Source organism: Bos javanicus, chromosome 18 (genome assembly GCF_032452875.1).
Source record: "Bos javanicus breed banteng chromosome 18, ARS-OSU_banteng_1.0, whole genome shotgun sequence".
NCBI classification, from domain to species: Eukaryota; Metazoa; Chordata; class Mammalia; order Artiodactyla; family Bovidae; genus Bos; species Bos javanicus.
In genome coordinates, this window is record NC_083885.1 from 48,222,609 (window position 1) to 48,243,176 (window position 20,568).

A 20,568-nucleotide genomic window follows, 5' to 3' on the forward strand; every position below is an offset into this window, starting at 1 on the left:
CCAGGGGCCATATTCTGCTTATCTCTGTGTCCTCAATACCAATGGCAGTGCTAAGCATCCGATGGTGGTGGTTTAGTCGCTAAGTCGTGTTCGACTCTTGCCACCCCATGGAGTGTAGCCTGCCAGGCTCCTCTGTCCATGGAATTTCCCAGGCAAGAATACTGGAGTGGGTTGCCATTGCCTTCTCCAGGGGATCTTCCCGACCCAGGGATAAAAGCAGCCAATGAATGTGGAATAAAATCTATGGAGAGGATGAATGGTTTGTTCCCGGTACGCGGCGGTCACGGCAGGCACATTCGGTCCTGGGCCTCTGCTGTGGTGGTCCACGGTGGTCCTCCCCACAGCACCCCCCTTCCACCCCTGCCCACATATGGAGGCCCTGCTGGCTGGGGCTAGGCCAAGGCTGGGGGAGGTGAGGACAGGATGTGAGCCCCAGGGGTGGAAGGTCAGCAGGGCCTGTTCTCATGCTCTCTGGCTGAGGAGCTGTTCTCCATCTGTCCGGGCCAGCTGCGGGGGCTGGGGGCCGAGGAGACGCAGCGGGAGAGAGGGCGGTGGGGGGAGGCGCTCAGGGAAGCCCACAGTAACCAGGGAGAGGAAAAACAGGCACGCGGTGTTATTGTTACGGAACCATTAAATACGACTTATAAACAAGCCAGGACGGCGTTGGGTGGCAGGGAGATGGAGGAGGTCACGGAGGCCAGAGAGGGTCAGCGCGGCGCGGTCCGGGCTCGGTCCTGGCGGGGGCTCAGGCTGCCGTCGCCGGAGGGGCTGGGCTGACGCAGGCCTGGCTGCTTGTGGAGGCCTCGCAGCTTCGCCAGCAGCTCCTGGACGAAGTCCTGAGGACGGGGCGAGGATGCTGAGAACATGGGGAGGGGTGGGGGCACCCCCTGGCCAACCCAGCCCTTCCAACCCGGGACTCCTCTTTTTCCTGCCCTCTGGTCAGTGAGAGGGGATGGAGGTGCAGGTGAGGAGGGGTAGAGGCTCCAGATGGAGATGAACAGGCCGGAGGGAGAGGAAGAGACCGGAGGCAGGGAGAGGGACAGAAACGGAGAGAGGTGCAGAGAAGAGGTGGGGAGAGAAACGAGGGGCCCAAGAAAGAAACAGAGCCACGGGGCAACATGGGGCTATTTCTCAGGCCAAGAGATTACCAGGAGGGGGGTCCCCAGGGGCCAGAGGCCTGAGCCGGCTCCAGGCAGACAGACACACAGTGACGTTTGTCCCTCAGGCAGCCCAGAGCTGGTCAGAGAAACACGAATAGTTTTCCCTTTTAAAGCCGGGAAGGAAGTGAGAGGGGTTGGGCCGCTCAGAGCCTGGAAGGCTGGGGGGCCCCTGAGAGGTGGGGAAGGGAGCCCCAGGGTGCTGCAGGCAGGCACGGGGGAGAGAGGCAGAGACGGGATGGCGCAGCAGAGGCAGAGACAGGAGACAGATGGGGGAGCGCCTCAGAGGGGGAGATAATGGAGCCCCGGCGGCAGATGGGGAGAGAGGGACAGGAGTGAGGAAGACAAAAGACACCACTGAGATGAGGAAAGGGCCCTGGGAGAGGCAGGGCCCCCAGGGTTCCCTCTGAGGGTCCTGGGCCCTGCCAGCTTCCTCCCTCCTCCCCGGAGCCCAACCCCACCTTCACGGGTGCAGGGGACAGAACAGGGCCCTAGAGTTGGGGACAGAAAACTCACCTCTGTGGGGTTCGTGCACGACTTTAGGAGTCCCTAAAAACCCCCCAACAGAAAAAAAATAGTAAATGACCAACACCTACACGCCTCCAACCCAGCAAAGCAAGGGCAGCAAGACAGATGGACGTCCAGGTGGACTTCCCACGTGGTTTCAAGGGAAGAAATAGATCTAGGCGTCTTAGAGAGCTACTGGGGGCTAGGGGTGAGTCCAGACACTCAGCCCCCCACCAGCGCTGGATCCAGAGAGGGCCAGAAGATCACAAAGCATTTCCTCCCTCTAGAGCATCGAGGCCGGAAGAGCGGGCCACTGCATGTGCACTGCCGGGCTCTGACTCTCAGCTCTGCCCCTGCTGAGCTGTGTGGCCCTGGGCAAGTGATTAGATATCTCTGGGAGTCATTTTCCTTGAGTTGAAAATGGAGATAATAGTATCGATAGTAGTGCAATGGAGATAACAGTCCCTTTGGAGGGTTTTGTGAAGATTAAATAAGTTACTAAGCTTAAAGCCATTGAAACAGTGCCTGGCACTGAGGGACTGCTCAATAAACCTGTTAATTATTGATACAATTTTTAGGGAGATGCAGGGGAGGGGGCTAGGTACGGCTTTCCCTTCCACCTACCTGGATTTTCCGGCTTCTCTCCTCTTCACTCTCTAATTCCAACAGTTCATCGATGTTGACCTCATCGGGCATGTCTGCCTCCTGAGCGGAGAAGGAGGGGCAGTCAGGGTCCCTTCCCTTCCCTCCCCTGTCTTTGTCCCAGGCTCGGGAGGAGCCCCAGCCACCCAGGGCCCAGCTGGCGGGTTCTGGAGCAATAATGTGGTAGTCAGGGACAGCACCGCCAAGGCGGGACATCTGGGTGGGGGGGGGGGGGGGGCGGGTGGTGACAGATGGGTTGACAGAGGCCCCAGAGCCTGTACCAGCTCGGATCCTGGCCCCTGGGTCCCGGGAGTCTCAGGCCTGGCACTGCGCTCCTGCCTTGGCCCCGGTTCCCACAGTGGGAAGCAGGCCTGGTCGAGTCTTGGAATGTCAGATTCTGGGATTCTGGAGAGGGGCTGGCTCTGTCCTTTCAAGGAAAAGTTTAAGCACTAGGTGGAGGGGAGGAAAGCTGGCAGGCTAGAGCCTGCTAGGGATGGCCCCTAGCCCCAGGGGATGAGGCTGGGGGGTTGGGGTCACCCCCTGGGGCCCTAGCGCAACCCTCAAGTCCCCAGGGTGGGTGGGTGGGTGGGATAAGTCACGAGCCCAATTTCAAGCAGCCAAGAGGGGGACCCTTGGGTGGCCTCTCGGGGCAAAGGGCCAAATGCAGACTGGCTCGGTACCCCTGTTGCGGACAGATTCCAGCTGTCTGAGCAAAGAGATCCCAGAGGCTACAGTCTCTCCTCCTCCAGCAAAATCCGGCTGACTCCACCGTGGGCTTCAGGCCTGGGCAGTCGGGGGATGGTGTGTGGCGTGGAGTGTCTGTAAGTGTGTAAACCGCCTATGTGAGTCTCTGTGTTTGAGACCAGGGCCAACGGGAGGGTGCAGGGATGTGTCATGTGTGTGTGTGATGTTCTCTGTGGCTCGTCAGGGGTCTGTGGTCCTAAGGGTGGGTGGTGGGTGACTCCGGCTTAGCTGTGTTTGTCTCACTACAGCATAGGTCGATCAGTAAGTGACCACAGCTTGTGTCCCTGAGAGTCTGGCTAGCTGATGCCACCTACCACTAGCCACTGTCCATCAGTGTGAGCCACACGTGTCTGAGGACAGAGGGGCCTCGGGTCACTGCAAGGGCGTCTCCCACCTTCGAGCTGTGCTGAGGATAATATCTTATCCTCTGTGTGTGTGTGTGTACCTGTGACCATGCTCTGCAGCACGTGTGTGTTGTACAAATGTGACTATAGACAGTAAAATGTCATTTCTGTCTGTAGCCCACGAGATAGCAGTGGAGGCTGTAGCATATGCTGTGTGTGTTCACGGGCAGATGCAGTTTCTGCCTTTGTGTGGCCGGAGGAGCCCATGGCTTACGCGGTTTACTGTCTGGGTGTAGCTATAATTTCTGTTATTTTATGTCTGTGCATGGCTGCAGCATCTATCATTGCGCTTGCAAAGTGATTATCGTTTTTTTGCTTTTAGGAGATAATGGATGGTCGTTACTTGAATCACTGGGTGTCAGAGGTAGCTGTTGTAGCTTGCAGTGTCTGCGAGTTGCTACAGCTTTGCTGTATATCTGTGAACAGCCGTGACTAGAGTCCTTTTGTGTGGGTATAGTCGTGTTGTGTCTGCATATGGCCGTGGCCTGTGTTGGGGTGACTGGGAGAGCCTGTGGCAGTTGCACAGGTTGATCTGTAAGTGCCCCCTTCTTGTGTCCCGGGGAGGCTGTGTGGAGTTGTTGCTTCTGTCACTGTATCTGCGAGTGGCCACAGCGCGTCACTGAGCCTGTCTGTGAATGCCAATGCTTCCTTTGCTGTATGCTGTGGTTGTATCTCCCCCAGACACCATGTCTATGTTTGGTTTTAAGACATCCCCCTTGCCCCCACCCTTTCTCCAGATAAGGTCACTCCAGCTCCCATATGCTAAAACCGGGAGTTTGGACCCAAGTGTGTCTGTGTGCACAAGCAGAGTGTCATGGAAGATAGACGGCGGGGCCCAGGAGTCCAGGAGGCTGCGTTCTCCCGTGCAAAGGAGGCTGCACCAGGGTGCATCAGCGAGAACAAACAACCAGTCCCCCTTCCCCTCCCCCGGGGTACCCCTTTCCGCCTCACCCTGCCGCGGTACAGCTCCTCCAAGCGCCCGTCGATCCACTTCTCCACGTCCAGCCGCCGCTGCAGCTCTCGCCGGTCATACTTGACGGTGACGCGCGCGTGCCGCTTTTGCAGCCCCCCGGGGCTGCCCCCCGGCCCCCGGGCCCGCGATGGAGCCTGCAGCTTGCTCAGCACCCGCTTGCCCAGCCGCTGAGCTGCCATCGTGGTCCCGGCCCCGGCCCCGGCGCCGCGCTGTGCGCTTTCGCCGGGCGCCCAGGGGACCTCTTACGGGCCGGGGCGGGGCCGGCCGGGGGCGGGGGCTCGGACTCGCAGGGGGGCCGGCCCCGCCCCGACCGCCCCGGGCCTCAGTTTCCCCGCCTGCAGCGCGAGGACTTGCCGCTGCGCCCTCGGGAAGCCCGCGGCTGTTCCTGGTTCAGGTATGGGCGGGGTCCGGGAGCCCCAGGCCCGGCAGAGTGGCTGGGGCTCCCGGGACCTGGATCCCCGGGGCGGGGCGGGGCGGTTATCGGGATGGCCTCTCGGGCACCCAGCCTGTCTTCGCCCCCTGGTGGTTGCCAGGGACAGTGCGGGAGCCCCTGTGCTACCTACTCTGTTGGCAAAGGAAGGTCAAGCCATAGTACTCACGGTAGGTCTTTTGACCCCTTTCATTTATTCATTCATCCATGTATCCATTTGTTCATATTCACTTTATTCAACAAATATTCTTTTGACATCATGTCATCTGAGCTGTTAGCCACACAAACACACACACACACACACACCCCGCACCGCCGCCTTTCTTTCTCCCGCTCATATCAGTCTCCTTATGCCAGCCAGATAGCATCCAAGGGTTTTCTTGTCTCCCCGGTGATCACCAGGTTCCCCCTCCTCAACTTCCCTGGGCACCGAGGACAGAGCGGTGAACAAAACAGACAAGCCTAATCCTCAGGGAGTCATCATTCCATGAAGTGGAGACAAGTAGTGACATAATAAGTACAGTATATTACTCAGTTTGTTAGAATATGATTAGTTTATGGAGAAATATGAAGCAGAAAATAAGAAATGGAGGAGGGTGGAGTTTGCACGTTTAACAAGGGCGACCAGAGAAATTTCTTACCTCGCAAGTCTTCCCACCTCATTGAAAGCAGCAAGAATACACTTCAAAATTTAAATCTGGCAGGATTTCCCTGGTGGTCCAGTGGTTAAGAATCTGCCTGCCAATGAAAGGAACCCGGGTTTGATCCTTGGTCCAGGAAGATTCCACATGCCATGGGGCAACTAAGCCTGTGTGCTGCAACTGCTAAAACCCGCATGCCCTTAGAGGCTGTGCTCTGAAACAAGAGAAGCTGCTGCAATGAGAAGCCCATGCACCGCAGCGAGAGAGTAGCCCCCACTTGCCTCAACTAGAGAAAAGCCCATGAGCAGCAACAAAGACCCGGTGCAGCCATAAATAAATAAACAATTTTTAAAAACCTTACATTTGGTCATGTCCTTCCCCTGCTTAAGATTATCCATTCCTAGACAATGGTTCCTTAAATATGATACCAAAAGCAAAGCAACAAAAGAAAAAAGTAAATAAATTGGACACCATCAAAATTTAAAACTTGTTTTAAAGAACTTCAAGAAAGTGAAGAGACAACCCACAGATGAGATGAAAAATTGCAAATTATATATTTGATAAGGTACTTGTATCTAAAATAAATAAAGAAGTCATGTAACTCAATTATAAGATGACCCATTTAAAAAATAGACAAAGGACATGAATAGACATTTCTAGAAAAAAGATATACAAGAGTCTATACCTGAAAAGATGATCAATATCATTAATATCAGGAAAATGTAAATCAAAACAACAATGAAATACCACTTCACACTCAGTAGGATGGCAATCATATCAAGTGCTGGCAAGAATGTGGAGGAATCAGAACCCTGATACATTGATGGTGGGAATTTGTATGGTTCAGCCACTTTGGAAAACAGTCTAGCAGTTTCTTTTTTTTTTTAAGATTTATTAAAAATAAAAAAATAGAGATTTATTTATTTATTTATGGCTGCACTGGGTCTTCGTTGCAGCACACTGGCTTTCTCTAGCTGAAGTGACTGGGGGCTACTCTTGCTGCAGAGCAGGGGCTCTAGGCGTGGGCTTCAGCAGTGGCTTGCAGGCTTAGTTGCTCAGAGGCATGTAGGATCTTCCCGGACCAAGGATCAAACCTGCATCCCCTGCATTGGCAGGTGGATTTTTACCTGCTGGACCACTAGGGAAGCCCCTGGCAGTTCCTTAAAAAGTTAAACTTAGAGTTACCATGCTGCTAAGTCGCGTCAGTCATGTCCGACTCTGTGCAACCCCATAGACAGCAGCCCACCAGGCTCCCCCGTCCCTGGGATTCTCCAGGCAAGAACACTGGAGTGGGTTGCTATTTCCTTCTCCAATGCATGAAAGTGAAAAGTGAAAGTGAAGTCACTCAGTTGTGTCCGACTCTTTGCGACCCCATGGACTGCAGGCTACCAGGCTCCCCATCCATGGGATTTTCCAGGCAAGAGTACTGGAGTGGGGTGCCATTGCCTTCTCCGAAGAGTTACCATATGATCCAGTAATTCTATTCTTAGTATACCAGAGAGTTGAGAACATATGTTCACACAAAAATTTGTACATGAGTGTTCATAGCAGACAACAGGTGGGAAAAAACCCAGCCCATCAACTGATGAATGGATAAATAAAATTTGATATATCCATATGATGGACTCTTATTTGGTAATAAAAAGAAATTAAGTACCTATATATGAACCTTGAAAATATGCTAAGGCAGAGAAGTGAAGTGAAAGTCACTCAGTAGTGTCTGACTCTTTGTGATCCCATGGACTACACAGTCCATGGAATTCTCCAGGCCAGAATACTGGAGTGGGTAGTCTTTCCCTTCTACAGGGGATTCTTCCCAACCGAGGGATCAAACCCAGGTCTGTCTCCTGCATTGCACGCAGATTCTTTGCCAGCTGAGACACGAGGGAAGTCCAAGGCAGAGAAACCAGATACAAAAGGCCTCATGTTGTATGATTCTATTTACAGGAAATGTTCAGGATAGGGAAATTCATAGAGACAGAAAATAGATTTATGGTTGCCTGTGGCTGAGAGGACTGGAGGAAGGGGAGTGACTGCTAAAGAGTAAGGGGCTTCTTTTGAGGACGATGAAATTTTCTAAAATTGAACGTGATGACAGTTGCACAACTCTATGAATATACTAAAACCCACTGAATTGCACACATTAAAAGGGTACATTGTACGCTATGTGAGTTGTAGCTCAATAAAGCTGAGATATCTTGAAAAACCAAACAAACAAAACTGTCCATAGCTCCCCATTGTTGTGGGACAATCAAAGCTCTGCCAAACACTGTCCCACCCCAGCACCTGTGCACTAGCTGTTCCTGTATCATGAAAGCTCTTCCCTAGAATGATGTCAACAGGGCTAACTCCTTCATCTCCCTCAAATGTTACCTGTGCAGTGATCTTCTCTGACAGTCCTATTTTATATTGCAACTCCCATGCCCCATACCCGGCTGTATGTTTTATCCATAATGCTCACTGCCTTTTAACCTTGTATATAATTTACTCATTTTATTTACTGTCTTTTCCCCAGACAGTGGTATACCAAAGGGAGGAAAACAGGAATGGTCCAACCTGGGCACAGGAGAAAAGGGGATGCACGGTCTGTAGAGAAATTTTTAAGGCTTATTTAAGATTTATTTATATAGTTTTGGCTATGCTGGGCTTTCTCTAGTTGCAGCAAGCAGGGGCTATTCTCCAGTTGCGATGCACAAGCTTCTGTTTGCAGTGGCTTCTCTTGTTGCTCTAGAGCTCTGGCTCGGTAGTTGCAGCGCATGGGCTTAGTTGTCCCACAGCATGTGAGAAGTTCCTGGACCAGGGATTGAACCCGTGTCCCCTGCACTGGCAGGCAAATTCTTTACCACGAGCCAACCCTGTAGAGAATTTTAAAATAATAATAAAACTGATCAAAAGTTGAAGATGTGGTACATGTTTATGATGGGATATCACTCAGCTGTTAAAAAGAATGAAATAACGCCATTTGTAGCAACATGGACGGACCTAGAGAGTGTCATACGGAGCGAAGTAAGTCAGACAGAGAAGGAGAAATACCATACGACAGCCCCTATACGTGAAATCTAAAAGGAAATGATACAAATGAACTTATAGAACAGAAAGAGACTCACAGATTTAGAAAATGAACTTAATGGTTGTGGGTTAGGGGGTGGGGAAGGGATAGTTGGGGACTTTAGGAAGGTCATGTTCACACTGCTATGTTTAAAATGGATAACTAACAAGGACCATAGCACATGGAACTCTGCTCAATGTTATGTGCCAGACTGGATGGGAGGGGATTTGTGGGGAGAGTGGATCCATGTATATGTACAGCGGAGTTCCTTCGCTGTTCACCTGAAACTGCCACAGCATTGTTAATCAGCTATAACGCAATACAAAATAAAAAGTTTAAAGTGTGGGGGAAAAACAGTTGGTCAAGTTTATATTATGCCATGCACTGACAAATTCTAAACAGTATCAGTGATAAAAGAGTCATTCCACCCCTAGGAAAAAAATTGTTGGGAGGTCTACTGACTGAACAATTAATGCAATACTGTTGAATTTGTTTTTTAAAACTGTTGACTTTTAATAATAAATTGGTAAGTTTCAAATTAGATATTTTTATTACTCTTATCCTTTAGTAAATATTGTATTAGTTTTTTATTGCTCCAAATAAATTACCACAAATTCTGTGGCTTAAAACAACACCTGTTGGCTCAGTGGTAACGAATCTGCCTGCCAATGCAGGAGACATGGTTCGATTCCTGGTCTGGGAAGATCCCACGTGCCACAGAGCAGCTAAGCCCACGCACCACAACTGCTGAGCATGTGCGCTAGAGCCTGGGGGCCACAACTACTGAGCCCATATGCTGCAGCTACTGAAGCCCGCATGCCCTAGAGCCCATGCTCTGCAGAAAGGGAGGCTACCACACTGAGAAGCCCGTGCCCTGCAAGTAGAGCATAGCCCCCAATCGCCTCACCTACAGGAGAGCCCACGCAGCAATGAAGACCCAGTGTAGCCAAAAATAAAACAAACAAACAAAAAACACTTGTTTATTATCCCATGGTTTCTGTGGATCCAGTCCAGTTGTGGCTTAGCTGGGCCTTCTCTCCAGGGCCTCGTCAGGCAGCAGTCCAGGGGTCAGCCAGTGCTGCCATCTCATCAGAGACTCCACTGAGAAAAGATGCGTTTCCATCTATTTGAGGCTGTGGGGATGCGGTCTTTACTTTCTAGCTGGCTATCAGTGGGAATGGCTCTCGGCTCCCAGAGGCCACCTATAACCCCTTACCATGCGGTCTTCTCCATCAATCCTCTCACCACGTGGCGACTTCTGTCTTTCAGAGCCAGCCATGGACAGTCTCTCAGTCCACGGAGAGTCTTACATAATGTAACGTAAACCTCCTTTGCCATAGTCTATTGGTTAGAATCAAGTCCCAGGTCCTGCTCACATCTAAGCGGAGGGGATTATAGGGGGCTGTTTGCCACAGTAGTCTAAAGGAAAGTTATTATGGAGAACTCTCATGTATACTGTTGACCTCTGACATATATAGACTGAGCTATGTGTGCTCATTTTGAAAATAAGTTCATAACAATTTGGAATCATTTGGCCTTGTATCAGGCACAGTTTGAGTCTCCAATTTCTGTGATTCTATATAGTCTTGCATTTAAATACATCAGAAATTTAAAGGATAGCACAATGATTGTAAAGATGGAGAAACTATTGTCATTTTACATGTTCTTTTGGAGTTTTTGTGTGTAAAAATTGAAAAGAGTGAATCGGTATGAACTGTAAGACATAATATTTTTATTTGATAAGTACAAACTTTCATTCATACATGAAATATTTTACTGAATTTGAGTGATATCTTTAAAATGGAAATTTATTAAATTTTGATTATTAATTTTAAAATTAAAGAACAAATAAAATAATGATACTTAGATGATTACTACTGAAAATAATTTTTTGGTAGAGTGGAGGAGGTATAAAAAATTATTCACCCCAGGGGCTGTTACAGAACTGAATGTAGGTTTATTGGCCTGCCACACAGCAAAGCTAATTTACTGACACTGGGTTGTGGTAAAGAAAAGTGCAGCATTTATTTGCAGGACAGCAAGCAAGGAGAGGCTTCCCAGGTGGCTCAGTGGTAAGGAATCTGCCTGCCAATGCAGGAGACATGGGTTCAATCCCTGGGTCAGGAAGATCCCCTGGAGAAGGAAATGGCAACCCACTCTAGTACTCCTGCCTGGGAACTCCCATGGACAGAGGAGGCTGGAGGGCTACAGTCCATGGGGTGGAAAAGAACTGGACATGACTGAGCATGCATGCATGCATGCAGGGAGAAGCACAGCTCAAAAGATGGATCTCGCTGAAGGCTTTCAGGGAGGGGGTTTTAAAGGTATCATTTGGGGTGAGGGTTTTAGTTCATAGACTTTCTTCTGATTGGTTGGTGGTGAGGTAACTGGGTGATGTTTCAGGAATCTTAATCATCAACCTTCTGGTTCTAACCATCTGGGGTCTACATGCCTGTGGTCAGCATTTAGTCATTGTCCTCCACCTGGGTGGGGGTCTTAGTTTCTGCAAACAAAACTTAAAGATATGCGTCAGATTGTTTGTATATCCCTTGAGGAGGAACTAGGACTCTGTTTTATCACTGAACTGTTGTTTCTTGCCTGTTTCCTTTGTTTCCATTCCCTTACTTCCCTAAATAGTAAGTTTTGAGTTGACTCTTTGGAACTCAAGGAAGGCCTAGGAGACCAAAGCTTTCTTCTACAAACAAGAAACAGGGTCCTGCTCAGTTTCAGTTCCCTTTTCTTTGATACTCTTCTATCCTGAAGGGCACAGGGGCAGGACAAGAAGGGAATAAAGTTTGGGATAAAGAGGTAGGGGAACTCAGAATAGGGGGCTCAGTCTCAGTGTCAGATATGCTAGTTACATCACTGTTCGCAATAGGAGAAAGTGAGTTCCCACAGGTCGGACATTTGGCTTTGTTCACTGCTGTATCTTCTCCAGCATTTACAAGACTACCTGGCTCATAGTGGGTGTTCAAAGAAAGTATGGATGAATGAACAGGCCTGTGTCTCCTCTCCAGCCTCACCTCCCACCACAGTCCTCCTCCAGCATAAACCTGGGTTTAGTGGGATGTGGTGGGGAGACTGGGTTCAAGTGTTTAAGAGATCTTGGGCCTCACATTCAGACTCTTGGCCTTGAGTCCCTGGGCCTTACTGCAAGATTAAAGAAGATGGCGGGCATAAAACTTTAATTGTTTAAGGTAAACACCACTTAGTTAACCCAGTTAAGACTCTTCAGATACTGTTATGTCAGGAGGGAAGCCAAGTAGTGGGTGTGGCCCTGGCTTCTGTAACACACTGACATCTTTCTTACTTCAGGACTGTTGCATTTGCTGTTTGCTTAGAATGTTTGTCCATCAGCTCTTCTTATCCTCCAGGGTTCATATCTAAATCACCTCCTCCACTGTTATTTTCCATCCTAGCCCCCAGTTCATTTCCTTCATAGCACTGTTAGGGGCTTTTAATAATATATTTATTTTAATTATTCATCAGCTGTCCTCTACTCCTATGCTTGCCCTATTCCATTCTCCTGAGATCCAGCTCACACATGCCTCTTTCAGGAAGCCCTCCCATGGCCCCTAAGCTGGTCAGGTGCCTCCTTTGGGTTTCCCTCCTTTCAGGTCTGATTACTCTGCCTGTGCTTCCCCAACACTCCCTTGACACCTATCTGTCTCTGGTTAATTATCTGTCTTCATCTCAGTACTGGAAACGCGAAGGCAGAGTCTGGGGCTCTTGTTCATTCATGGGTCTATAGCCTCCTCTGAGAGCCCTCTCTGGCCCTCACTCAGACTGAACGGGGAACCTGTCTGAGCTCCCAGGTCTTCCACCACGCAGCCCCTGATCATTCAGCCTGTGTTTGCCCCGTCTCCTCCATAATCACTTTGTCATGTGCTTCTGTCATCACTCTGCTGCTCTGTTCCTGTCTGGTGATGCGGGGACTGGTCAACACTGGGGAGACACTTAGTGAACGTTGTAATTTAGAAAGAAGAAATCCCTTGCCCTCATCGGAAGGCTGAAGCAAGCTAGGCAAAAAACCCACAGGTGTCCAGTAAGAGCACGCCTGCACCCTCATTTCCCAGAGGCCAAGTTCAAGAGCGAAGGTGCTCATACACCGTCAATAAGCCGACGTCCACGGGCAGCAAGAGCCCTAAGGCTCACCCCTGCGCGTACCGCCCCAGGCTAGGCATCACGCAGGGCGGAGCCAACATAAGCCCCGCCCTTACCTCAGCGCCAGGGGCGGGTCCAGGTGCGCCTAGGGAGGAGCACGGCCGCGCAGGTGCAGACTCCCTGCGCCTGCGCTCTACGCGTCCCGCCTCACCAGGTGCGTCCCGCCCCCTACCTAGCCTTCCACCTTCGACAGCTGCTTCGAGGCGGGCGCCATTACCTCTGGCGCCCACCGAGGGTCTGGGGGTGTGGTGGGGTTCTGAAGGGTAGAGGGAGTCCGGGGCGAGTGAGGAGCAGAGAAAATCATCGTGGGCACAGGAGGCAGAGTATCCGCACACCGAAGGACTGAGAAAAGGGCTTCCTGGAGATTTCCCGTGTGGCGAGGGCAGAGGCGCGCCCCACAGACCCCTACGAGCGCCCGCACCTGAACGCAAGGCGCTCCAGTGCGCCTGCGCGGCGAGGGTCTTCCCGCACCTGCTCGCGAGACCCCAACGACCAGAGGCTCGAGGCCTCTCCCCTGGGCTGCCGGGCGGAGTCCGTCATGGCGCAGCTCTCTGAGCCGAGGCGGTGCGGGGTGCTCCTCGCCCTGCTGGCATCGCTGCTCCTCTCCGGGGCTGAGGCGGCCGACGAAGAACGTGGCGTCCACGGTGAGGACCCGGGCGGGTGTCCTGGAGGTTGTGGAGGGTCGAGAGGCCGAAGGCGGGGCGTTAGGGGCAAGGTGGAGGGGCTAAGTTGGGGAACGAGGAGGGCCGGAGCGAGGTCCGAGCAGGGGGAATTGGCGAGGGAGGAAGTTTGGGGGCGACTGGGTGAAGCTTAGGCGGGTGTAGTGGAGCCAGCCCGGCTGGATTGAACCTTGAGAGATTCGGGAGCCCCCGGGAGCGAGGGCGGGTGGCAGAGCCCGGGCTGGGAAAAGTTTCCTGTAGAGGAGGGAGGAGACTGGCTTAGGGCTGTTCACCCAGAAGGAGTGGCAGTGGCCTTTCCTGTGGCAGGAAGGAGGTGAGGGACCGAACCGAAGACCAGCCTCTTCCTGCCAGCAAAAAAAACGCCCACGAAAGCCCGCGGTTGGGGGGCCAGCCCCAGAGGACAGGGCTTGGGTTAGGGGACCTGTTGGCCTTTTAGCCTCTGGGAAGAAGCCTGCACCCTATGTTTTTGGATATTGGACCGCAGCCTCCTGAGAAATCTTTCTGGGTTCAGTTGCATTAGAGCGCCTCCCAGAACAAAGGTGCTTCTCAGTGATATTCAAAGGAAAAGAAAAGCAAATATGTTGGGAGGGAAAACTTGCACGGGGTGCAAGGGGCGGGGATGGAGCGCCTCTTGGCTTAAGAATATTGGCATTGAGAAGGTGGGCTTGAATCCGTCCTTAGAGGTTGGTGGAGGGTAAGACCCAATTTAAACGTCTGAACTCTGTGGAAGTTCGGCCTGAAAGATCTTTTTGAACAAGTGTTGGTTTAACCTTACTTCCTCAGATAAATACAAGCAGATTTTGAAAATAATCCTCCTGAAAGAAGAATTCGTTGATTCAGCAAAACTTCCTGAGCCCCTGCTGTGTGTCAGGGGGCAGTGCTGGGATCTGGGATACCATTTGTGACTCAGACAAGCCATGTCCTTGCACTTAGAGAGCTGATACTCTAGTGGGATAGACAGAGACAGGGAGTAAGCATTTAAATAAAGAGTACTTACTGCAGTATTAAATTACTAAGACGTAATTGAACAGGAAGAAGCAGACAAACAGGGATGATGGGGGCCACTTTAACTCATGTTCTCAGGGGAGGTCTCCCTGAGGACAGTGACAGCTGAGCTCTATGTGAAGAAGGAACAAGTCGCAGTGATACAGAGGCCTCAGGGATGATTGTCCAGTTGGAAGCAGTGGAGTACAGAGGCCTTGAGGCTGGAATGAGCTTGGTGGTATTTGAGGGAAAGACTGCCATCGCGACTGGAGTAGCGGTGTGTTGTAGGGGGGCGGTGGGAGATTGGAAGAGGAGGCCAAGTGGGGAACAGACAGGAATCAGGTGACTTTACAGGCCAGCATTTGGGATGGAAAGAGAAAGCATTGGTGTTTGTAGCATTGGTGTTTGTACACCAAGTCATCACCTGTGGTGACTTCTGAAGACTGTTATTTTCCCTATGCCCAAGGCAGAGAGGAAAAAGTGAGTTGAGGGCCTGTGGGGAGAGACTCAGCTCCAGGGAATTAGGAATTCAATTGTTGATCATTCTTGTGCTCTGAACTAGAATTTATTAGACTTTTCTTCTAGACTTTTTTTAGATATACTCCTCAGTATGTGGAATTCTCCAGGCAAGGATACTGGAGTGGATAGCCATTCCCTTCTCCATGGGATCTTTCCAACCCAGGGATCAAACCCGGGGCTATTGCATTGTAGGCTAGCTAGATTCTTTTACCATCTGAGTCGTCAAGGAAACCCATACCTTCCAGTTACCTGGCCTGGGATTTTTGTCAAAACCGAGTTTGGGGCTAACATCTATTGCTTACTTTGAGCACTTATGCATTATTTAATCCTTGAAACAACTTGGTGTGGCGGTGAAGATACAGATCTTGCCTAAGGCCACACATTAGTAATTGACAAAGCTGGGTCTGGCTACAGAGACCTTTTCTGCTTGTTCTCATGGTTTTCCCAGCTGCTGTAGCTGGCTGGACCTCCTGACCTTTCAGAAGTATTTCTATCTGGCTGGGTAAACTAATGCCCTTGCTTATCTGAAGTTCTGTTTGTATGAGAGCTGAATCAACAGCTTATTTAGAGACAAGAAGTAGTTTTTATTCCTCTGCCCACCTTCTGATTGCTTTGATTTTTCTCAGGAAGCAAAGTCATCCACTAAGAGTGAGGTGTTTCTCCAGACACACACAACTGCACAGGTACCTCCAGATGAATATAATGGAGGGAGGGGAAGTGTGTAAGAGGGTGATCATAATGGTTGGTCAAGGAACAATCTACGTGAAGATATGAGGGGGCTGAGGGGTAGTGGAAAGGTGGTAGGACCAGTGAGTTATTGGACCTGAGGTTTTGAAAAGAATGAACTAGGAAGATAAACTACACTCGGCACTGAGGGAGACCCTTGAAGCTGAGGTTCGGAAGGGTCTAGGGGAGCGGCTGTGGGGAGGACAAGATCATTGGAGGAGAGGAAGTCTAGGAACCAAGAGGCCAGGATGGTTGGAGGGGCACCTATCTGGATACAGAAATCACCAAGAATGGTGGTAAGAGCCACAGTGGGAATGACAGGGAGCTAAAATCAATGGAGAAACAAGGCAGTGGGGGGGGGGGGGCGGTGAGCTGGGTCAGCAAATGACACACAGGGTGGGGTATGATTTACTCTAATGACGAGATTCATAACTGGGGTGTTGAGGGTGGAGGGAGAATGATATAGAAGCAGTGCCCCCTTGCAAGGGCACAAGAGAAGCTATCTCTTCAGGGGTGAGTTGGGTTCAGTTAGAGTAAGACTGTTCAGAGAAGAGATTGAGGGAATGAGAGGTTTTGCTGAAGACAGGCCCGTAAGTATCAGAGACTCCAGGAGCTGAGGGAAGGGAGATGGCAACAAAACAGGATGCATGGGGATGAAGGGTAACTTGGGAGTCTAGGGCTGGTGTGGTGATAAGCAAGTGGTAGGAGAGTCACGTGGTGTCGAGACGGACAGTGTTGGTGAGGCACTGGGTGGTAGAGGGCAGATAGGAAGGGGTATGGAATGTAGTGGGCATTTGGAGGCACACCTCTGCAGATGGAGATGGGGGACAGCTGATACATCTCCGGGTGTTTGTAGCATCCAGGGAGAGAGCCAGTCTGCCATGGAAGCACACAGATTATAAACTGGCTGTTGAGACTTCCCTGGTGGTCTAGTGGTTAAGACCCCACACTTCCCATGCAGGGTCTGGGGTTCAATTCCCAGCTGGGAAACTAAGATCCCACGTTCCATGTGGCACAGGCAAAAATATTTTAAAATAAAAAATTTAAAAAAACCCCACCAAACTGGCTGTTCCCAGGAGGCCTCAGACAGGCTTTATGTGACTTGATTCTAGAATTGAGAATTTTTTAATGAAATATTCTGATTTGGGGCTGGGCCTAAAAAATATGAAGATCTGGCACAGTGTTCCCACATAGCACCCTGGGGTAGTGCCAAGTACTTCTTCTGGGAAGGACATAGACTGCTGTCTGTCAGTGTTTATTCACTTGGCCTGCCCTCTGTATCTCTGAGCGTTTGAGTTGTGACTCCCACGTTAAGAATATGCCCCATTTAGTAAACAAAGGTAGATAAAACATAATAGTTTATAAATTGTACAGTGCAGTGTGTGTATGTGTGTTGTTATTCTCAGGGAACACCCTTTAACAGGTGGCCACAAATGTGCATGATTTTTATCTCTTCTGCATGGTAAGTCCTGGTACTTGGAGTGCCCACAGATATATCATTTTGATCAATACAAGGGCAAATAATATATTCCTTTTCAGAATAGAACCTCAAAAATTCCTTTTGGGAGTGGTTAGTTAAATATAGTTCTTACTGCCAGTAACTTATACAAGAGAACTTGTGTTAATGGTTCCTTGGCTCATAGCCCTTTGTTGATTGTTCTTGGGAATTTCCACTGGAGACAAGTGTGGCAGCATTCATGTGAAAGCCTCCAGTGCACTTTGAAGTGATCTTCTGTGTATTTTATTTTATTATTTATGTTTGGTTGCACTGGGTCTTTGCTGTTGGGCCCCAGCTTTCTCTAGTTGTGGCAGTTGGGGGCTTCTCATTGCCGTGGTTTCTCTTGTTGCAGAGCACGGGCTCTAGAGTATGGGGACTTTGTTGCTCCATGGCATATAGGATCTTCCTGGACCAAGGATTGAACTCGTGTCCTCTGCATTGGCAGGTGGATTCTTAACTACTGGACCACCAGGAGAGTCCGTGATCTTCCATTTGCATCAACTTCTTGAATTAATTAGTTTCTCCAGAACTTTGAAAGAGTGAACTTTCCAGTAAATCTCCAATAAGCATATTAATCACCACTCCTTTCTCTTCTCCTCACCCCCAGGGATAGTTGTAAACTGGGTAGTCAAAAAGAGGATGAGAGGTAAGAGTGAAATTGCAGCTGGTGTTGGTGATCAGCTGAGAGGTCTCCAAAGTGGCATCTTACACTATTTTCATCCTTCATAGAAGCACTCGTTCTATTTTCAGGTAAGATAGGTTGGTTCCAGGACAGTTTGAAATATTTATTAACTGATTTATTCAACACAGACACCCACCAAGTACCAGGCACAGTTTTAGGCCCTAGAAACAAAGCACTGAATGAAACAGATGACAACCCCCCACCCCCAATCCATGACAGTTACATGGTAATGAGAGGAAGATAATACAATAAATAAACCATGAATAGTTACTTGGTAATGAGTACTATAAAGAAAAGTAGGTAGGGAAGAAAGATAAATTAGGAATTGGGGATTAACAGATACGCATTATTATGTATAAAATAAACAGCAAGGACCTACTGGATAGCCCAGGGAACTGTTGGTACTGAAGATATTCAGTATCGTGTAATAACCTACAATGGACAAGAATCTGAAAAACAGTCACTTGGCTATAAACCTGAAACATAGTAAAGAACTACACTACTAAAAAGAGAAGAAAAGGAAGGTAAGGTTTGGTGTGTTTAGTGCTAAAAACATGGCCTTTGAGGCTGAAATGTTGACAATACTTAAAGAACATTGAGGGGTTGCCTTCAGGCCCACTGAGGGAAAGTGGTCCCTTGCACTGGTTGGCATTTGAGAAGTCAGCCTGTAATAGAGAAAGCCAGCCTGTGACCTGTTCCTCATTATACCTGTCTCCTGAGTCATTCGCAACACTCAGGCTTGTCTTCATGTAGTTGGCCAGGCAGCCAAACCTCTGTTTACCATGTCCTGAGGCTGACAGGCCGAATAAGGGATGAGGTAGCCTGTGATTCATGTGAGGCAGGAGAGAACCCTGAAGGGGTCACACTGAAGTGACTTAATTAACTCCAGGAAGCTTTCATGGCCCATTGGTCACTGACTAATAAGGAGTTCACAAATGACCACAGAAGCATTCCTGTATGGATTATGGACCTCCTTTTTTGATACTGGTCACAAATATTGTTTCACTGGTTTCTGACAAGATAGTTTTGAAAACTCTAATGAAGGGATGCTGAGGCCCAGGCACTTTGAAGTTAAAGTTACTGGGAAGTTTATCTGAAGCACATTGTTCGTTACTAGGAAGCCATTTTAGAAATGAGGCGAGAGTTTGACATGGATCTCACCAGTGGGCTCCTCGGTCCCTGGCTTCAGAAGCCTGTGATTCTTTGTGTTTATTCCAGGGCCAGTCATTTAGAATCTAGGACATGTTCGGGAAGTGGGGTGGAATAATATATAGTATAATAGGTTTTGACCTTTAAAGGCCTACATATATGTCTGTGGTGTTAGTGGGGTGATTAGGGAAAATGTCTAAAAAGTCTCCGGGGGTGGGGGGTGATAATGGAAAAAAAGGTCAGGAAACATTGTTCTAGGTAGACAGCCCATTAGCTATAATCAGTTTCTGAAAAATGGTCCCAGGTTTTAAAAAAGTTAAGAACCCCGTGAATTAACAGTTCAAAGTCCATGAAAGACTTTGAAACTACTGTTTCAAATTATTCAGGTTGACCCCTGTAATTCTAGTTACAGATTTAGGTAAGGGTAGAATTTATAGTCTTGCTTGAGTGATGAATATGAGGTGACAGAGGGTAGGAGTGGTGGCTGGCATTGTGATGATGGTTTATGGAATGTAAACCTTTATATCTAAATATTTTATATCTAAACTGCCAAGATTTGATATCTAAAACAAGATTTTATGAGTTTTACAATGTAAGTTGGGTATGTCATTGTAAATGTTCTCCCCTCGTAAATACCTGGCGGTCACTTTAAAGTTTCTGAATTACTTATCCTAACAATGACGACTTCCAGGCCCCCAAACCTAGAGGAAGGCATGGGTGGCAATAGCTTTCTGTACTAGACGCAGAAGTCCTCAAGTATGTAGAGCCTATCCAGCTAACCAAAACAGGTGGATTTATAGATCACCTTGAAATAAGACTGATTGTGAAATAAATGTCAGCTTTGAGATTTGGCCCAGCAGAATTAAAGCAGGGGTGAATATCTGCCTCCCTAGTGTTTAGTACCTCTTCACTCACACAGAATGTGAGTCTCTCATTCCTTGGTGAAAAGATAACTTGAAGTCAAAATAGGTAACCAACTCATAGTTTTTCTTATTTTCTTCTCTCCGACCTCTTGATCTCCCAATATTTATAGTATTGCGGGACTTTACTGGAGGTGAAAATAAGGAATTTTATACCTTCAGGCAGGCATGCCAGGTGGTTGCACAGCAGAAAAACAAAGGGAAAGAGTGATGGTTGGATTGCTTTGATCAACTCACTGACTGGAGTTTGTACTTTGATTTTCCGTATCCTCTCTATCCTGTCAGTCACCACCAGTCTGGCCTTCATAAAAATACACTACTTATTCAAAGCTTTGTGCCAAATGTTTTAAGCATTTATAATGGAGTAAAAAATGCCTTTAATTTTTACAACACTCTTAATGATTGGTCCCAGTGTCAAAAAAAGTCCCTTCCATTTGAGTCATTTTTAAGAGATGCACCTGCAAGCCCACAGAATTTATCTCAGTGGGACAGATGGAGGGAAAGCCAATGGAATCTCTGCTTTATTACTCACCAGTGAATTCAGGTTACATTGAGCAAATGCCCTTTCCCAGACAAGCCATTGCAAGATAGCCTCTAATACATGGTGCATTTCACAACAGTAAAAACAAACTGCTAACTGCTAACAAACCTGTCAAAAAACATTTTTATATTAACTAGATCTAGAATGGATATTAGTCA

At 48.9% G+C, this 20,568-nt stretch overlaps 2 protein-coding genes and 1 long non-coding RNA gene across 3 annotated transcripts in view; 2 read left to right on the forward strand and 1 right to left on the reverse strand.

The window, feature by feature from the left end:
* Positions 1–591: 591 nt before the first annotated feature.
* Positions 592–4,897, reverse strand: PPP1R14A (protein phosphatase 1 regulatory inhibitor subunit 14A). Its single transcript, XM_061388161.1, has 4 exons — positions 4,406–4,897; positions 2,289–2,369; positions 1,674–1,706; positions 592–836 (listed from the first exon to the last, which is right to left on the reverse strand). Exons 1-4 carry the CDS (start codon positions 4,604–4,606, stop codon positions 708–710), a joined length of 444 nt encoding a protein of 147 aa, XP_061244145.1. The 5' UTR covers positions 4,607–4,897; the 3' UTR covers positions 592–707.
* LOC133230540 (uncharacterized) lies at positions 2,891–4,406 on the forward strand. The gene is made up of 3 exons (XR_009730885.1): positions 2,891–3,127; positions 3,777–3,818; positions 4,192–4,406. It is a non-coding gene; the product is annotated as an uncharacterized LOC133230540 (long non-coding RNA).
* Positions 4,898–12,779: 7,882 nt separating the features above from the next.
* Positions 12,780–20,568, forward strand: part of SPINT2 (serine peptidase inhibitor, Kunitz type 2) — a 30,090-nt gene continuing 22,301 nt past the window's right edge. Inside the window, exon 1 of the mRNA XM_061388159.1 lies at positions 12,780–13,355. Within this exon, the coding sequence (XP_061244143.1) occupies positions 13,250–13,355 (106 nt within the window). The 5' untranslated portion in view covers positions 12,780–13,249. The remainder of the gene's footprint in view (positions 13,356–20,568) is intronic.